The 19,793-nt window shown below is 42.3% G+C and overlaps 1 protein-coding gene across 1 annotated transcript in view; it reads right to left on the bottom strand.

Moving 5' to 3' along the window:
- KCNH8 (potassium voltage-gated channel subfamily H member 8) overlaps positions 1–19,793 on the bottom strand; it is a 338,731-nt gene that overhangs the window by 14,689 nt on the left and 304,249 nt on the right. The window contains exons 12-15 of the mRNA XM_090049221.1: positions 9,615–9,653; positions 6,254–6,609; positions 3,058–3,164; positions 1,890–1,966 (exon numbers count right to left, since the gene is read on the bottom strand). Coding sequence (XP_089905347.1) covers positions 1,890–1,966; positions 3,058–3,164; positions 6,254–6,609; positions 9,615–9,653 — 579 coding nt within the window. The remainder of the gene's footprint in view (positions 1–1,889; positions 1,967–3,057; positions 3,165–6,253; positions 6,610–9,614; positions 9,654–19,793) is intronic.

A 19,793-nucleotide genomic window follows, 5' to 3' on the forward strand; every position in this document is an offset into this window, starting at 1 on the left:
CTTCTTGCTTGTCTATTGTGGGTATATATTGGCAACTCATGGGGATAAGTCTGAGATCTCTGCACCCAGTTTTCTAAAAAGCTTTGATCATTGGGGCCATGCCAAGCATGTCTGAAGCCATAGGCTACTCCAGTCTGTGTTTCTAAAAGCAACCTTAAGAGCTTCTGAAGCAAGTCTGGAAGTAAACTGCTTTAAGTTCTTCTCAATCCTATCTCTGCTACAGTCGGTCATATTTAAACTTTCAGTATATTTGAACCTTGCTAGCTCCAGATTTGAGGGGGCGAGGAAGGGGAAGGGAATGGAAATGGAGTGCTGCAGAGCCACTTTTATCCTTTTTCTCTGACTTGGATGTGAGGCTTAGGCCCAAAACTTGGAAAGTGGCCAATCAGCAAGATACTGTGTGTATTTTATGCAAAAAAAAAAAAAGCCTGACATTTATGGTGACAATATTTCTTTCAGTAGCAGGAAAAGAAAAGTGAGTCTTTTTGTTGGCTTTCAAAAGGTTCTTAAATGAACCAAAATACTAATATCATTTGGAAAAATTCAAATGCTCCATGAAGAATTACTGTTTTAAGTCTGAAGATTAAAACCAACAATTTCATCATGAAGTGGAGAGTCTAGTCTTTAAACTTTAACTATGGAACTGCTACTGGCGTTCCATCATTCAGCCTGAAGTACTTCATTCAACGTAAAATGTAATGGTGTGAATTTCAAAACATGCTGTAAACACACAGTATAATATTTGTTCTGGGAATAGTTTTTCTAAAGTTCTTTCTTTTGTGCTATAACCGAGTGATAGCTTACAGCAGTGGTGCCCAAATTTTTGACCCCATGTACCAGACAAATGGGCCAGGGTCAGTCCATGGATCTGATCCTGTGTGGGGCTGGTTTGCAAGTGAAATCCAAAGTGCCAGTCTAACCCTGCATGCTGAATCTAGCCATATACTACCCCAACCCTACATGCATGGATCTGACCATGAAGGGACCCCACACACCAGCCTGAACACATGGTGGTGCAATCTGTAGTGTAGGGCCACATTATCTGGTCAGCTGGCTTTCCCACATGTCTGGAAGTAGGGGAGTAGCAATTAATGTTGCCACTGCTCCCCTGCCACCAAATTTAGAAACCGTGGGGAGTCCCATGTGTTGGATGACATGGCTCCATAGCCCAGATGTGGCCCATGGGCCGGATGTTGAGCACCACTGGCTTAGAGCAACATTACTGAAGTATCTGAATCATAGGTGGGCAGATAACAGAAATTGTTTTAAAGTGTGGTGGGTTTAAATAAAATTATGATCTAAAAAAAGGAAAATTATATTTTTAAAAAATCTTACATTCCCAAGGACCAGTATCATGAGCAGGATAGACAAGCTTTTCCTGCTAAATTCTGAATTCACTCAGATTGTATAAACTCTAAAGTGATGTGAATTTGAACATTACTGAGTTTAGATTTTGTTCTGAATTGTGAAAAAAAGCCATGCAGATGCCCAAAGATGCAAAACAGATTTGAAAAAAAATGATGCTGAAAGTGAAATGCATGACAGAGACACAGTGACAGACTGAAGTGAAAGCACAGGTGTAAAGCGCAAAGAAGTGTGAAGAAATTCTAAGGAGATGCCACATAGAATATATGTTGTACCAATGTAGCTTTTAGATAGTTCTCCTAACCCCAGTACGTGGAAGATAAAACAAGTTTGTATGCTCAAGAAATCTTGGAAGGCATTAAAAAGCAACATTATTCTATATTTACAGGAAAGAGCATTCAGGAACCCTTACTAGTTCTGAAAGCTCAAAAACTTTCCCAAACGACCTACATTTTGCCAATTTGTACTTGTGTTACTGTCAATCAATACGGATTAATACCCCCGCCCTCCCCAAATCTCCATACCTCGTTGTTAAGTCTGTTGATCTGCTGTTTGGTTTCTTCTGCTTTGATAACTAGCACTGCAGCACCAACTTCAGATTCTGTAAATAATTCATACACATGACAATGGTAGAAATTATGAAAGTAGGTAATTTAGTGAGTCAATAATACGAAATTTGTCCTTGTCCACTCATGTAAGTTTCATCTCTGGTTTGATTGGAACCAAGTGAAATTGACCATAAACAGCCTTTAGATGTTTAAAACAAAATGCACTGGAACTATAAATGAAGTATTGGGGGAGCTAATGCTGGCACTCTTGCCTAGTAACTATTCTAAGAAGACAGATTGACAGCCTTGGTGACTGAAGTTCTGATATTTGGGCAGATTTTTAAAAGCACATAAGTATAAACACTACAGTCCTATTCTGCAGCCATTTTTCCCCCTGACACATTAGTGTCACAATGGCATCTACACAAATGCTACATAATTATGTAGGAACTGCTTACTCATCTAGGAGAAGGAAATGGGAAACACAATCTGAGCTGGACAGCTAATGTCAGTACTAGCCTGTTGTTTTTGCATTGCCAGCTGTTATATTCATGTCCTGTTTGCTGCTACAATTCATTAGTCTTTTCAAAGAGCAGTTCATCTAAGGCTGCCTAGCATCTCCTGCTGCTCATGGTTTCACTCTTAATTTCCAATACATGGTTAGCACCCTAAGAACTACAAGTTAATAATAAAGAGCTCTTTAATAAGGAAACCCGCAGTGATGTTCTAGTATAGTTCCTGAAGGATTTTTTTCCAGGTCTGTCACTTCCAGGATTTAACCTGCAATGTGTTGAGCTCCTTCAGTGCCCATTAACTTCAGTGAGGTTGAGGACACTCAGAACCTCACTAAGATCAGCCTCTTCATATATAATATGAAGAATGATACAGCAGAAATACCAGACACCTGATAAGCCATTCATCTGGACCACTCGTGAACAGAAACAGGGAAACTAGCTCAGATACAGTGAAGACATCCAATTGAACTCTCATAACTTCTAAGAATCGTGAATAGTATGGTAAGGTAGTTGCATATTAAATCCATTTGTGTCATATGTAAAGGAATCATGGAAATATGGTCAAAAGTCAGTCACCAAACTACATGCTTCAATGAGTGATTTATCAGATGGATAAATATAGCACTAACCCCCAATTGTAGGTGATACTCTTGACTCCTGTCTCAGTTGTTCAGAGCGAAAGTCAAAAGTCTCACTTTCCTCATTATTGTTTCCATCTTCTATCCCATCAACAATCCTGTTTAAAAAAAAAAATAGAATACTGGCTTTGAATATTTACACAGATACCAGACTTCATAGTATAAATGTCTATGTTCATACTCAGGATGCATAGCTATGCTTGAAAAAGCAAGGCTGAATTCTGCCTGACATTAACCTTAGGTTCCTAGCACATGTTATATTTGTGGTAGGATTAAAGCGTTAATCATGCCATAGATAGTAACAGTGTTAAATGTGCACCTGATTTATGGCACCATAAAGTGGCAAACCAGCCACCAAGATGTTCCACAAAATATGTGGAACATCTTTGTGACTCCTTTGTATGACACTATAAATTGAATGTGTAGCACTACTGCATCTGAAGCTGACCCAGGGCTGAGGTGGAGAATTAACTGAGTGCAGCTTCACAATGACACAGTTTGACTTGGTGGACTTTTATACCCTAGCCCAAAAATTGCACCTCCTGCCATGCAAATCTGCATCCCAATTCTGTGTATGCCACTGTTTTAACATCTGCCAGGGGTCTTGGAGAAATATAAATTCCATTACTGGTATGAAGAACTCAGTTGAGGGACTAAGGATTTAATATGATTAAATGTAGGTTGAATATCTTTAAATACAGTTTCAAAATTACCCTAATTTTAATATTAGGTTCTAAGGCCTCTAGTCCAGTCTACTTATATTTCCTTGCATTTTTCATATCCTAAACCTGGGCAGCCCAACTTAATTTGCCCTGTAGACTGGACCAAGCCCATGGGATTTCTTGTGGGCCAGACAATTTGCTTCTAGCAGTGGGATGGTGACTTGTTAGTGTGGCTGTGGAACCTTGGAGATCAATACTGCACTGCTTCTGCTTGCCTTTACCTTTCCTGCCACCAGTGTGAGTCACCAGAGGCAAACAAAGACCTCAAATTTGGTGGCAGGCATAGGAGAGTGTGTGCATGTGTATGGGGGAGGCACAAGTAACAGCAGCATTCTCTCTCCTGAATTCCAGGGTTACCCAGGCTGCAATTTAACCCCTCCTAGGCTGCCACTTGCTGCTTCTGCAAATAATGCTCACCCACATGGTAACCTGCAAACCTTGGAGGCCGTCTCATTATTTGGATGGTCTGTGCTGCCCTATACTCCAGGCAGCCCAGTGGATGGATGGACTATGAAGGCAACATTTTTGGGATGACAGTCAAGTGATGGAGGCTATGCAAAAGGAGCTGCACAACATCAAGGACTTTTACAAGGTCATTCTCACTCCTTCTGTTGAAACTGTTCCACTTGTTATGGAATTCTAGTTCCTCCTCCAAGACCGACTTCCTTTTTTTCCTACCCAGTATCTTCCAATCTGCCCTATGACCACAATTGTAGCCTCAGGGCTGTAGGAAACAGATGGAGCTCTCAGAGAGAATTCTGGTTTGCCCAGCAAGAATAGTCCTTAGGTATCCAAGGAAAATACATACTAGAGTTAAACGTGAGGTATGGGATGAAGTTCCTGCCCTCATGCTGCCTTTTGCTAGACAGAAAGACAGCACAAAAGCAGGATGACATATTGCAACTGGATTTACTAAAAGGGAGCCTGGCTTCTCATATGCCTTTCCTCTTTCTTATGCTCCCACACAAGGACGGGAAAAATCATAGCCCTTGGTTAGAGTCACATTTACCTTTTAATACTAATAGGAGGGAAAAATTGTGTTTTAGGATTTGGAGGTGTTGTTTCTTCCTCCCTCCTTTCTCTTCATTTAGTCAACATAGTCTGATATTTTTAGTAGTTTGGGGTCAGGAATTCAGTGAAATGATTTTGGCAGGAAGAATGATGCATCTCACAACCATGCGTGTTATGGGCCATTTTTTTCTGTCTAACTGTTTCTGCAAATGCAAAATTATTTATGGAAATAACATTGTATGTAACAAAGCACCTGCAGTCTGCTCCCACAAAACTGTGTGCTATTGTCTGGCTGTGTATGCACATGATTAATGAACAAAATTTTAATAGGCACCATGAAAGAATAATTTCCTGAACTACCACTCATTTTCCACAGGCCATTGAACAACTATCAAACAGTAATGACTTTCCATTGTAACTAACCTGAGCCAAATTCAAACATGTGACCTACCGTAGAGATGAAAGGCTTTTCATTATCCATTCCTTGAACTCCTTTTACTAATGCTGAAGCTGGCCTCCCACATGCTCCTCTATGTTATCAACACAAGGGTTAGTTTGTTGCATGGTCCTACATGAATTTGAACTATATGGAGCACATTTCTACAGGAATGTGGGGCAATACATTTGAAGATGGAAGTATTTGTACATGCATATTATAAAACTTCTAGCATCACTGGGCCTTTCTTATGTCATGTCTTCTAAATAAATTCTGAATAAATAAATATGGAATTAATGGTTTCTACTTTAGCTTCTAAAGTTTAGATTTTAAAGTTATTATTTTAGCTTGCTAGTGAAAAGGAGAAATTTTGGGGAAAACAAAACAAAACAAACTTCCAAGTACTTGGAGGATGTGAAATAAAGTCCCCAAACAAGATATTGCATTTCACAGGTTTAAAGCCACTGGCTTCCAAGGAGCTTTAGTGATAGACATCCCCTGAGATTCTACTGCAGTGAGTTGAAAAAAAATTGCCTAAGCAGTGTTACCAGCAATGAGGTCATTCCAAATTTGTTTTAATAATACTTTTATACTAGTACCCCATGATGCATTTTATTTTATGCTGCCAATTTTGCCTCTGAGAGAAATATATTATTATACAAGGCTGCAATGATAAAGACTAAGGCCAACATGTGAGGTTCAGGTGCCAGATTGTTCAGGTGCCACCTTAAACAATAGTTAATCATCTGAAGATTTTGCATATCATCATGGATGCTGAGCACCTGTACTTTCCATTGATGAATGATTTATCCTATCATACAGCCCTGGAACGTAACAATTACCTCTGCAATGGGATCAAATAACAATGAGTTCCTTTATTTTTCCTTGCAGAATGGATGGGAGTTCAAGACTTCAGGAAATAAAGTTATATTAAAGAAAAAAACATTTTATAGCACCAAGAAAAAGACATTATACTTCAAATCAAAATGATGGGGTAAGAAGATGTATGTTCTATTACCTTGGGCTGAAATCAGGGGAGCCAACGGTGCTCAGATTTGAAAGGGGAAGTTTTAGGTTTTTCTCCTTCTTTCTGGAGTAGTAATTGAGTTCAGTTTCATGTTTGGTTCTTGAGGGGTTTGAGCCACAAGCTCGGATAGGCGAGTGAAAGGGCACAGTTCCTGAGGCCAGCTGTTTTAAGTTTTTCCCTAGGTAACTTTTATTGCTTCCAACCTTCTTTTGGTGTGAGGAGCTTGTGCTTCTTGTATGGATAGGAGAAAGGGTTGTACTGTCGTCTTCTCCTTCCTCCTCTTCCTCCTCATCTTCCACAATGGATGGGAGTGTCTTGTTTATGCTTCCATTTCCCTTAGGCTCTGTCTAAAATATGGATAATTTATATCAAAATAAATTTCAAAGCTCAGAATTGCAGGGGCCATTCTGATGACTTCTTACTAGAACCAATGCTATTTTGAAATCCGCCTGTTACTTATCTATGTCATTCATATATAAGCATATTAAATATACCATATTTTTTCATGTACACCAACAAACTTTTTTCAAAAAACAGCTGCTGGAAATTGCAGTGTGTATCATACGTGAGATATATGGCAAGCAAGGTGAATATTTTATTCCAGGGCATGTTGTATGTAAGAATTTAAGGGTGTGTGTGCATGCGCGCGTGTGTAATTTTTTTTTAAAGAACTACAACTATTCAACCCATCACAAATGTTATTTGTTACCAAGAAATGTTGCCTAACTTAAGTTCTTAAAAGCTATGTTGACTAACATGGGATACTGATACTGAAATCCTATGCCAATCAGTTGGCTATCTAGTGTGACGTTTCCTAAGTGTTTGGAACTATGATGAATATTTATATATTATTCCTTGGTAACAAAACACTTGTGTAGTGAGTTGCAGAGGCCTGTTTACATGGAGCTCATCTGAGGATCAGAATTTTAGTTGAAAAGTATTCATATTTCTCCAGGGGATGAAGTAATATCAAAAGGCCAATCTGTATGGAAAATAAAAATGGCCACATGGTAAGTTATCATATTAGACAGCATTTGTATGATGAGCAGACCATATATGAGGCTGCTCTGATAAGGCCTTATATTGTACATAGAAAGGACTTTGCAACACAAATTGAACCCTCCAGCTCTATCAAGTTGGTTGAGTAAATATCCTGGCCTCAGTTTTTTCAGGAATGCTAAGATCTTACTTAGGGCCAGATTCAGAACCCGCTGTAGGTGAAAAACAACATTAGGCAGGATTTATGCACCCAAATAAAAAAAAAAAGTGATCAAGATTGACCCCGTTTCAGGAATCACACAACCTTTTGGTGTCTGGATTCATGAGGCACTTCCATTTTGGTTTGAAATGATACCTAGGTATCTTGGCTTCTGTTACTATGCCTACTCCCAAGTAAGGCAGATCGACCACTATGGGTAAAAACAGATGTTACTTTGTGCCACCATAACATTTTTTCTGGTGAAATAAAGTGAAAGCAAACAGATGTCTCTGGCACAACAAATGTTCATATTTAAGGCCGTGACAGGAGGTACTAGTAAACTGGGCTGCTTTATTGCAGCCCACATCTGTTTGTTTATGGTGGGACAGCACGGGCAGCTTTGTTTCCATTTGCTCTCCAGATGCCCTAGGGCAGGGGCTCCATGGGTTGAGGGGTCTGGTTCTGCACACCCTGGGAATTCCCAAACAGGATTGGGCCCCTCAAGCCTCAGCACCCGACATGAAAGTACATGAAGCAAAATCCTCTGCTCCCCAACATGGGGGGCATGGCAATTGGCAACATCTGCAGACATATCACAGCACAGCTGATTGTGCTCCACTGACAACATCTGTTTCCAACTGAGAGCCTAACTATCACTTAAGCACTACTATGAAGCAGATCAGTGCTGGAAGGTGCCTATAGTTTGCTTATTCCTTAGACAAACAAAAGACTGCTCTTTTTTACACAGTATGTAATTAATCATTGCTGTAAGACAGTGTGGAGGCTGATAATTTAACCAAGTTCAGAAGGGGATTGGACAAGACGCAGAAGATGGGCCCTTCAGTGGGTGTTAAGCATAATAACTAGGGATACACCCACAAAATTAGGACTTCCTAGGCCTCTGAATGCTGGAAACTATACAAGCAAAAAGGCAGGGATCATATCCCTAGGGCCTGCACAAGTTCTCTTTGTCTCAGTATTTACTGTTTGGCACTGTGAAGAAAGGATACTGGACTCAGTGGACCTATGGTCTGGCTCAGTATGTCTTCCATTAGGCTGTTACAGATCACACCTTGAGCCAGCATGGACTTTATTACAAGCAACACCATATTTTGGCAGCACCATCCACCTTTTACATGGTAGACTAGAGGTTAGACCTTTCACTGAAGAAGAGAGAGACCTGGTTTCTGGGCTCTCCTTACACTGAAGGGACTTCCAACGCACATCGCCCACATCCTAGGAGAGTAACCTAGCCATCAGGCTATATTGGGCAGGAGCCCTTTTTCCCCTTTTTGTTGATGCTAGACCACTTGGGAGCCAAAAATGTCATTCATGGGGCCAGAAGAGGAGCAAGCAAGATGAAGAACAACTATGGTCTAATGTGAAAGGCACTCCTAAGAGAGGAGACACCAGCAATTGTAATCCCTGCTCCAGAAGTTACCTTTTTTAAAAAACCAATGATTTACTAATACAGGGATGGCAAAACTCCCTTGAGGCTTAGGTTGGATCCAGGCTGTGGGGTCTACCTCCAGATTGGATCCGGCCTGGGGAGTGGCTGTCATGGCCACCACAGCAGCAGTGGGTCTAAAGGTAGTGAAGGGTCTGGGGGTGGCAGCAGTGTTAAGTTGGGAGGTAGTGAGGTCTGCTGGCGGTGGGAGGGGTCCAGCAATGGCAGTGGATCTAGAAGAAGGGGCCCGGGGACATTGGCAGCAAGCTAAGCTCACCACCAATAGCCATGGCCATCAGTGTCAAAGGGCCCTGAATGCTGTAGCAGGTCATGATCCCCAACTGCCAGTGGCCCAATCAGGAAGGCTCCATGGGCTTTATGTTTGACATCACTGCTCTAATGTAAAGTGTACAAGAAGTTTAAAGAAGAAATCTTATTCTAATGGGGTAGGCACTGCTTTGGGATAGGGGAATCTTGGGTTTTGATTTTTGCTGCCAGACTGCTTATGCTGTTTATGTTTATATTTGTCATAAAATGGGTATTTACATTCCTAAATGCAGGATCCTATAAAGGTTCATTCAAAACTAACTGAAGCTGATAGGATTCTTTCAACTAACTGGCTTTAACGAGCTTTGGATCAGATCCTAGGCCACTAAAAATAGGTTTCAAAGTAAAGCTCATCTTATTTAAAATTCAGTCAATCATACCTGAGATAGTGTAGTCTTGTTTGATAACTTTGATATCACCTGAAAGAATAATAATAAAAAAAGCAAGTATGTGAATGTGAACAATTTTGGCTTCCAAAGGTGATTTTCTTACACCTAAACCTATATAAGTATGCTAGTACAGAAAGGAAAACTCTTAATAAAACAACCATTTATTTCACCATTCACTGTCAGGATCAAATTACTTCTTGACCAGAAAATTTCTCTCATATAAAAAATATCATTTTACTCCAACACCGAGCAAGATTCAGATTAACAAAACCTATCAGGAACCATGACTTACATTTAGTGAAAGTTCCTTGAACCCATCCAAAATGTATTTTGAATGGTGCATTTCAAGCACTTTTCTATAAAACTGTTTCTTCAGAAAACTGCTAACCAGCTTAGCTATTAAAACCCTTAGGGTGTTATCTGTCTCTCTAACAAAGAGGAAGAAGCCTTGACCTCCAAAACTTGCTGCTTCTAGGGCTTTCCTAAACGCTCTCTTTTCATATTGCATCTTCATCCTTGAAGCAGACATGACATAAATGGGCTCCCTGTGGCATATGTAAAATATACTTGTTTGAAATGGGTGGAAAAAACTGGATGAATATGAATGAATTTTGATACTCAGTTGGAGGAACCTAGGATTTGATGGTGTTGCAAGTAGATAAAGAGGTTCACCTACATAGATCTAATTGTTAGCTTGATATATGAGTTACGTAGGAATCTGGAAAAGCTACAAGTAGGTCAACACTTTTTTAAATGAGTGTTTTATTGAGGGTGAAATTTTCAAAGGTACAAATAGGAAATAAGTAACCAGCCCATTAACTAGTGTCTATGGGTGTCACAAGTCTCAGGACCATATGTGCTTTTGAAAATATTCATCTTTGACTTGAAAATAAGTGTCCCAATTTTTAAAAGTACTGAATGTGCAACAGCTCCCAAGAAATAAAATATGTTAGATATTCAATACTTTTGAATACTGTGCAGCAAATTTGGACACCTAAATATACATGGTGGATAGACTTTTGAAAGCATAAAATCCAAATTTGCAAAAGGTACTTAGGAACCTGGTACGATTAATTAAGTGCTTCAGTGAGGTAGATGCTTAACTCCCATTGATTTTTCATCTTTGTAAATCTACTGACTTAGGCTCCTGAGCCACATTTTCAAAAGACTTCAACATTTCACTTCCAAGACTCAAGTTCTCAAAAGGATTTAGATGCCTAACACATGCTTATTTCAAATTTATAGCAGGAGTTTGATGTTTTCCTTTTAATGCTTTATACCTTTATATATAAACTTTGAAATTTGGCATATGCTTTATTGACATCTACTTCAATCAAAGCAGAAATCTTATTTCACATCTACCTAGACATATATGGACTTACGTAAATTTAGCAATAATTCTCAATGCTAGCAAGCAGAGCAACCATGATCATTAAGATGTGCAAATAAAGCAAAGACTAAAGCCCTGTTTTTCTTGTTTTAGTGAAAACCTTAGACAACCCTAATGAGGTAAGTGATCATCTCTGATGTTAAAACCTCTCACTTCTCACTGTAATCATGGTCAGCTGATACAACTTATTAACCTTCACAATTGTGCTTGAGATCAGTGGTTCTCAACCTATTTTGTACCAGGATCTATTTGTAAACATAGATGGCCAGTCCTGACTCACAATCCACTGGCCCTGCTGGTGCCCCTCACTCCTGATGCACAGCACCCTGCCCTTGCCAGTGCCCCTCACTCCTGACCCACAGCCCCTGGTCCTTGCCAGTTCCTCTCACTCTCAAGCCCTTGGTGCTGCCGGTGCCCCCACTCTGAACCTCAAGTCTCCTGCCCCCCATGCCATGCTGGTGCCCTTCACTCCCAACCTACAGCCCTATGCCCCACGCAGCCCTGCCAGAGGGGGCTCCCAGCTGCCTCCCTATCCTACTCAGGCTGGAGCATGGTGGCTGCAGCCGCACCAGCTCATGCAGGTGGCAGCGGAGTGAGTCCAAACCCAGCACAGGCTGGAGGGAAGACAAAGGGAGGCCTGTGGCACCCCCCTGGCCTGGGCTGGAGCTCCCACACCACTCCAGGCAGCCTGGTCATGGCCCCACCTGCCCCACCAAGCAAAGTCTCTCAGCAGCCCTGCCCCTGAAAGTACGGGCACTAGCCCCAGTGCTGCCAGCCCAGCTATGCAGATCCCTACTGCCCACAAAGGACCCCTCATGCCTCCTTCCCTCACTGGAGGGGCAGGTGCCTTTTCCCCTGCCCCCCTGCCCTGATGCAGCCTTGATGCCTAGCCAGCTTCTCCCAGGGCAGGCAGGCACCCGCCTCCTCCTCAGTTATCCATCTCCTCCATACCTACCCACACACACACACAGTTCCCAAGCCCTGGATCTCCAATCCCCAACCTCCAACATTTACGTGCATTCAGCTGCTGGGGCTGCTCTCGTGACCCTGCCTGGCTGCATATTGGCCACGTGTGCGAGCACACACAGATGCACATGCACCCGCTGCCTCCAATCGCCCCAAGCAGCTCCTTGCAGGCTGGAACGCTGTCAGCCTGTAAGGGGAAACCCATGCTTTCCTGCATTTTCCTGGGACTTGCTTGCAACCCTTTCAAATATTCTTGCAACCCACTTCTGGGTCGTGACCCATGGGTTAAGAAACACTGCCCTAGATGAAACAAAACTGGGAGGGCTTAGAATCACTTGGGAGAACAGCATTAGAATTCAAAAGGGTTGTGATTGGAGAACTGGACAATAGACAACAGAATGAAATTCAGCAGAGACAAATGTAGGGTACTATATTTTTCATCCTTTGAGGGCAAATATGACTGCATCCAGTGGGGGAGAGGTGGGGAAAGAAAAGAGAAAGCAAATGGGAAAGAAACAGGGAGGGAGAAAAGAAGTAAAAAGGAGAAAAGAGGGAGAGGAAAGAGAAAAGGGGGTGGGGAGGTAGAGGCTAAGTCATGTGGGTACATAGGTGCCTTATAAGCCTGATATTTGCCTTGAACAATCTGCTGCAGCAGGGGCAAGAAAGCGATGAGGACTAGGTGCGAGATGTTTTCATTTTCCTGGCCATACGTTTCTTCATTGCTTCTGCTGTGTTGCTGTTTGTAGGCCAGTACTCCATTTTGGACTGATGATCTCCGGGATGGACAATCATGAGTGATTTACTCTCATGACTCTAGGTTGATGCCAAAACTCTTCAGGGACACCTCTAGGGTGTCCTTGTACCACTTCTTTGGTGTGCTGAGGGACCATACTCCATTTGACAGCTCGCTGTAGAAGATTTTCTTTGGCAGGCGAGTGTTGGGCATTCTTGAAAGGCAGCTGGCCCATCTTAGCTGTGCCAGTTTTAGTAGAATATGAATAGCAGGGAGAGCTGAATAGTAGGAAAGTAAAACCACATCCACAAATACAGAATGAGAGATTGGTTAAGCAGTAACAGTGCAATGTTACCACTGTTGAGGGTGGATGGGGGGTGGGCCAGAATTTGATGCAGCCGTCAAACAAGCAAATGCAATTTTGGGTTGTATTAGCAGGGGTATTGTATGGAAGACAAAGCACTGGCTAGGCTTTAGCTGGAGTACTGTGGGCAGGTCTGGGCTTTGCATTTTAGGAAGGATGTAGATAAACCGGGGAGGATTAAAAGGTGAGTGACAATGATAAAGGGATTAGAATTCAAACAATAAAGGAAAGGTTGAGAGAACTAGGAATATTTAGTCTGGTACAAAAAAGCTGAGGGGAGAATATGATAGGCATTGTAAAATATTTGAAAGCTGCAATAGAGGGAGGACAAATGAACTTTCTCCTCTGTTGACCTTTTCCTTGAATATAAAAGGCGAGTCACAGTTGTTGTCTTGAAAATAAAGAAATACAAATTGCTGTATGGGGTTGCCTTTTTATATATGGTTTTCCACAATCCTGCTGGATTCTCATATTTTCAGTTGAATTGCATCTAGACCGCTGTTGTCACTGTATCAGCCCCCTCTGCTTGGCCAGCATAAGCACAGCTAGATTGTCCTCTTCCATTCTTAATATCACATTGTTATGTGCGTTGGCTTTGGTGCAGTTAGGGGTAAGCAGCAGAAGCAGCAGCCTGGTGCCTCAGGGCTTTGCCAGCAGAAAGGTGAAGGAGATGTAATACAGACATGGGGACCATGTGTTTTATAGAGGCACAGACTGGAAGGGAAGGTAGAAGAGAAAGAAAGTAACAGAGACTATTTTAATAGGGAAGAAGCTGAGGGAGATGAGTATCCTTGAGATTTCTGTTCCCCCTTCCCTCCCTCTTCCCATTATTTCTCCTCATTCTGGCCCTGCAACCTTGTTGTCTCTCAAATCTCTCTAAGTAAATGAACAGTTTCAGCCAGGCCATGTTGCTTCTTTGAAATAGTAACATGCCCAGAAAAATCCATCTCACTGAAATATTCCATGGTAAATGATATTGCAACCACTTACCTCTGGCACATCATTCATAGTTAATACATGCAAATATTGTGTCTTCCCTTCATAAAGTTGGAGCCTGACCTCATTTAACTCTATAAAAAGCCCTCATGGTAGAAAAAAACTATTCAGTTATTAAATAGACCTTAGAATGGGTGTAGTTCTCTGAAAGAGGCATTCTCAGCCTGTTCTGTTGGCTCCAATGCCTCTCTCTTCTCTAAAAAAAATGTTCTCAGAGTATAAAACAAGCATGTGCAAGGGCTTGAACATAAACAGGTAAGAGCAGTGAATATAAGGACAGTTTCAACACATAACTATGGTTTCACCTTCCTGCATCTGACTGCATACACTTTAGTATCAGAGGAATAAATTATAGGTGGACCCAAGGAACTGTCCTAGTTTCTGATCAACTAAAACTTTTCACTAGGACAATACAGGCTGAGTAAAGTATACTTCCTTAAAATGTCTTACCATGAAATGAAAAAAGAGACACACTCATACAATCATATAACAGTAGAACTGGAAGGGACTTCGAGATAAACCCCCTGCCAGAGGCAGGATCATCCCTATCTAGACTAATTTATACAAATCCATTGTCAAATCTATTAGTAAAACTACACGGTAAACCCTGACACAGCTATAAGGCATAACAAACTAATATGACACAAGTAAGGCAGGGGGACAATGGTGGCCAATTTCCCACTGCTGGGAGGGTTGTTAAAATATACCGGAGGGATCCATGGGAGAGCCCCCTACAGAGGAGAGCCTCACTATCATGCATCCCACTACAGGGGAGAGCAAAAATTCCCAGTCTGTACCAATCTGACCATGGGGTAAAATTCCTTCCAGACCCCCAAATATGGTAATCAGTCTGACCCTGAACAGAGTGCAAGACCCTCTAGCCCCCCTGCTCCCCCACTTCCTCGCTCATGTGGCAACCAGGAAACCCTATCAGAGTGGGAAATTTCCATAGTCATAGACATAGCTACTCTGAGATCATCAGTGAGCTGGTGTAGCCTCTTTTGAACACCTCTAATGATGGAAAGTCAACAACTTCCCTAGGCAGTTTATTCCGTTACCTCAGTCTTCTAACAGTGAAAAAGTTTTTCCTGCTACCCAGTCAAAACCTACATCACTTCAACTGCAAGGTATTGGTCTACATTCTGCTCGCTGCAGCTGGAGAGAAAAGGTGCTTTCCCTCTTTGTTATGACAATCCTTCAGGTATTTGAAGACTGCTATTATATCCCCTCTTAAGTACCTTTTCCAAAAGGTATGGATGTTTCCTTCAACCTCTTCTCATATGATGTGCTTTCCAAACACTTTATCATTTTTTGACCACGTCCCCTCCTGCATAGGATGAGGACACAGCTACCGCTGCAGAGCTCTCCTGGTCCCAAGTGCAGCAGGACTGGCCCTGGTGCTCCTTGCCAACCCCTGGGCTAACACCAAGGAAGTCTGGAGCTCCCTCTGGTTGCTGCAGGGGGGGCAGAGCAGGGTGGGAAGAGCCCTGTACTGGGCTGCTCCCATTGGGAGCAAATCTGCTTCCAACAGGGTGCACATGTAGATGTGCTCCCAGGAAAGGCTTCCTCCACAGTATTTTACTGTGCATTAAGCTTAAAGTGCATTAATAGCACAAGTAGATGCGCCTGCCTTTATTTAAAGAGGACACTATGTTGGCCCTATTCCAGTTCTCTGGTACCTGATGAAGTTCATTAGGCCCTGATAACTTGAATTCATTCAGATCCATCAAAAGCACTCTGCCTGGTTTTTTACTTTGTTTTGTTTTTGTTATCTTATCCCTCAGTATGTCCCCTTCCTTATCCAAACAAGCCTTATTCAGTGTCTGGTTACAGCTTAATTTTTCTGTGAAGACAGTTAAAGGAACTGTTGAGCTGCTTTACTTCTTTCTGCCTTCTTTACTTTTTCTGTTAAGAGTTCTTCATGGCTATTTAACAGTGGATCCACAGCTTCTTCAGTCTTTCTTTTCTGGCCAACATACTTGTAGAATCTCTTCTTGCTTTAAATTCCCTCACCAGGTGCAGCTCATTTCTTTTTACCTCTGCCTTCCTGATTTTGTCTGGGGACATTTTTGTTATTTCCTGGTAAGCTTCCTTGGTGACCTGTTCATATTTCCATTGCTTGTATGCTTTCTGGGGCTGTCAATTAATCACTGTTAACAAGTGTGATTAATGCAAGCAGCAATTAATGTGTTTATTGAGCACTGCCCCTGGGCTGCACTGCCTCACTGCCATCCCCAGGCCAGGATTCCTGCACAGCCACCTCCTGCTGGCCCTAGCCCACACTGCATCTCATGCCTGGCCCCAGCCCAGCACTGCTGGAGCCTGAGCCATGCCCAACACTGCTGCTGAACTGGGCAGAGCTGCTGCTTTCCTCCCCACATCTCCCAGGCTCACACCAGGACCTGGAGAGTTCAGTGGCTCTGTGTGGGTCCTGGTGGGAGCCTGGGCAGCACGGGAAGAAGAAAAGCAGCTCTGACTGGCTTAGGCTTCAGGGGTGCTGGACTGGGCACATAGTGCAGCACAGGCTAGGGGCAGTGGGAGGTGGCTCCACAGGAAGCCCTCTCCCACCCTCTGGTAGCAGCTGCCTACACAGGGATACAGGGCCACCATCACAGCCACTCCCCTGGGCCCTGGAATGGGAATGTGCAGGGACCTGAGAGCTTAGAGGTGGCTTGTGCCAGAGCTTCCAGGTGATCCTGACCTGCCCTGAGCTGTGGGGCCCAAGGGTGCTAGGCAGCCCCCACTGTGGTGGTTCTATGTGGGTCCTGGTGGGACACAGGCTCTGGGCAGCTGCAGCAGGAAGATGGGGGGTGGGGGAACACCTACCCACCCCCAACCAGGGCCCTAAGCAGCCAGGCTGGCAATGCTGGGGGTTTGGGGAAGAAAGCACTGGGCTGTGGCAGGGCTCCCTGACATCTTTGGGCCCAGGGCAGGTCAGGACAACTTGGGACCAGCTGAGCAAGTAAGCAGGGAAGTTTGGGGCTGGGCTGGGAACAGGATGAGAGCAGCTGCCCCAGTCTGGGCTGCCCATAGCCACCGCTGCTAGGGTGAGGGTGGGGTGAGCCCACCAGTGCTGGGGCCATGCTCAAGTGGGGGAAGGGGGGTGCCTGAGGCCCAGGGAGCTCCACGAAGACTCCACTCAGATTGGGCATCCTGCCAGAACATGAGGTGGTCCCCCCTCTCTGGGTTCCCTGGGCCCCAACCCCTCCTACACACCCACAGCCCCCCACATCATCACAAATTCACCTTACACACACACATCCCGCATCCACCTTCCAACCATACAAAGTACTTGAATAGTTTTGCAAAATTTTAAGTTTTTCAATGCATAATTTTGAGTTTTTAAGTGTGTGATTAAAATTGTGATTAATTGAGATTCATTTTTTAGTTGTACAACTAATCATGATAAATTTGTTTAACCATTTGACAGCCCTAAGGCTTTCCTTTTCAGTTAGAGGCATCCTAGAAGCAACTTGTACGGCCACACTGGTTTCTTGCCATTCTTGCATTTCCATCATGTCAGGACAGTTTCTTGTTGGGTGTCTAATAATGAGCCTTTTAGAAGCTTCCAGCCTTGATGTGTTTCTTTATTTTTCTGTTTGTTTTCCCATAATGCCTTGACTGTTAACTCCTTGAATAAGTTGAAATCTAGCAACTGATCTCAGGCTGGGGCAGCTGTTTGGCTGATCTCATGCTTTCCCTGTCTCAGGATCATGACTTTTATCATATCGTGATTCCTTCCTCCAAAGTTTTCCATCACTTTTACATCCTCCACCAAGTCTTCCCCATTGGTCAGGACAAGAACCAAGATAAACGATCTTGGATCACTAGTCAAATCACTGAAAATACTTTATACCTTGTCCAAAAGAGAAGAGGAACTACATAAGTGGGATAATTGCATTTTGAAGATAAAGTTGTCTGATGTTCCCCAAATATTTTCTAATACAGAGCCATCCAACTGGTGGCCCACGGGTCTCGCACAGCTTACAAGTGATTAACTCATGGCTTCAGGTGCCCACCTGGGTGCCACTCCCCACGTCATTCCTATTGCTGCTGCTGTGTCTGAGATCTCTGGGAGTTGGTTAGTGCAGACCAGGGAGCTCAGAGGTCCCCATAGTCTGCTTAATGGAGAAAGCCCATGAAGCTTGTGGTCCAGGGAACTGCAGTCTCTGGACACTGAGAAGCTGGATGGTTCTGGTTTAACCTATTAAATATATACATTTCAAAATAGCCATGGTATTTTCTTTTATTGTTCGTTATAATTCGAAAAATTGCACTTCCACATCAAACAATTCTGCTTGTTCAATAACAAAAAGTTATCCAGGTGACTAGTGATATGGAGATAATTCTTCCAGGACTGGTGTTATAAAATGATAAATCCTGGTCTTATAGATATCTGGAAGAACATCTAGCAGTGTTTCTAGTGGAAGACAGAGATAAATATTTATTGGTATTTTGGAAAAAAATGAGATTTAGAGGTACAGACATTATCTAGATTTGGGAAATAGTAGGATAAATAGTATGGTATATCATTTTCTATTTGCTGGGTCTAAGAGTGTGACACTGGGTAGATCACAATGACTTCTGGCTTCTGGAGATTCCTATCTCCCCTATGTGGGTTTGTGCTTGAACTTCTGGAACAAAATATGAATATTAAACTCATAGAATTTGTTGTAAGACTGAGTCCTAAAATATATTGTTAATGTTTTGCATTTTAGGGCACAAAAGGCTGTTTCAGGAAAGAATTTTGAGTCATAAACTAGAATAGTAAATAAGGTTGGTACTTAGATCTGAACAAAAGGGTATATGAACACGAGCGATACATAAAAATTTAGATCAAATGCCATATGTTCTATTCCTCAGATATTGTGTGGTAATGGAAAATAAGAGCATATAACAAAGGATTACCATATTGCTGAAAAAGCTTATTGCCTCACACATGTTCATCTCTTAGTTTTCCTTAATCAGGAAGTTTTTCAATGAAACATAATAAATCCCTGAACTTACAGCCCATTGACAGAAAAGCATGCTGGAGAATCTCTCAGGCTAGGTATAATTGTAACAGTAACTACACACAATAATTTAAAATTATTTTTCCATTAGAGATTTTTCTTCTGCCAATGTGTTCTGCATTTTGATTTTTCGGTTCATTAGCTCTCTCACTCACTGTTGCAGCCTTCCTCTTTCCTCTTTCCACTGCTTATATATGAATGGAAAACAAATAAATTCCCTGGAAGCAGATGCCTCTAGCATGATCTGAGTGAATAATCTGTAATGAGTTCTATCTTTTGGGAGCTAAATGTCCACAAACAGCATGTAATTTTCTCCCATTAATTCATTATTCTAAATTATTTCTGAAATATTTTTTTACAAATAATCCTTATTTTGTAGGACTCGGGTAAGTTTTTGCAGTGACAGAGGAACTTGTTAGTTTGGGACATAAAATGTCACAAGGATTCTTTCCCCTAATTGGAGGTATGTGATACTTAAATTCCAATTTCTGATGCCAGAACAATGGTGCTTAAAAATTGTGAGCATTTACAGGCAGCCCCCCTTAGTGCTCTTAATTGGTTCCTAAAAAACTAAGTGTTAAGCAAAATGAGTGTTAAGTGAAACCGAAAGTATTTGACACCCCAAGATGGGGACCACAAATGTTTTTAATGACTCAAGATGGTGATGGTAAGCATTATAATGAAAATCATTGAGCGTTAAGTGAAATCA

This window comes from Crocodylus siamensis, chromosome 5 (assembly GCF_052110815.1).
Source record: "Crocodylus siamensis isolate JL-2025a chromosome 5, ASM5211081v1, whole genome shotgun sequence".
NCBI classification, from domain to species: Eukaryota; Metazoa; Chordata; order Crocodylia; family Crocodylidae; genus Crocodylus; species Crocodylus siamensis.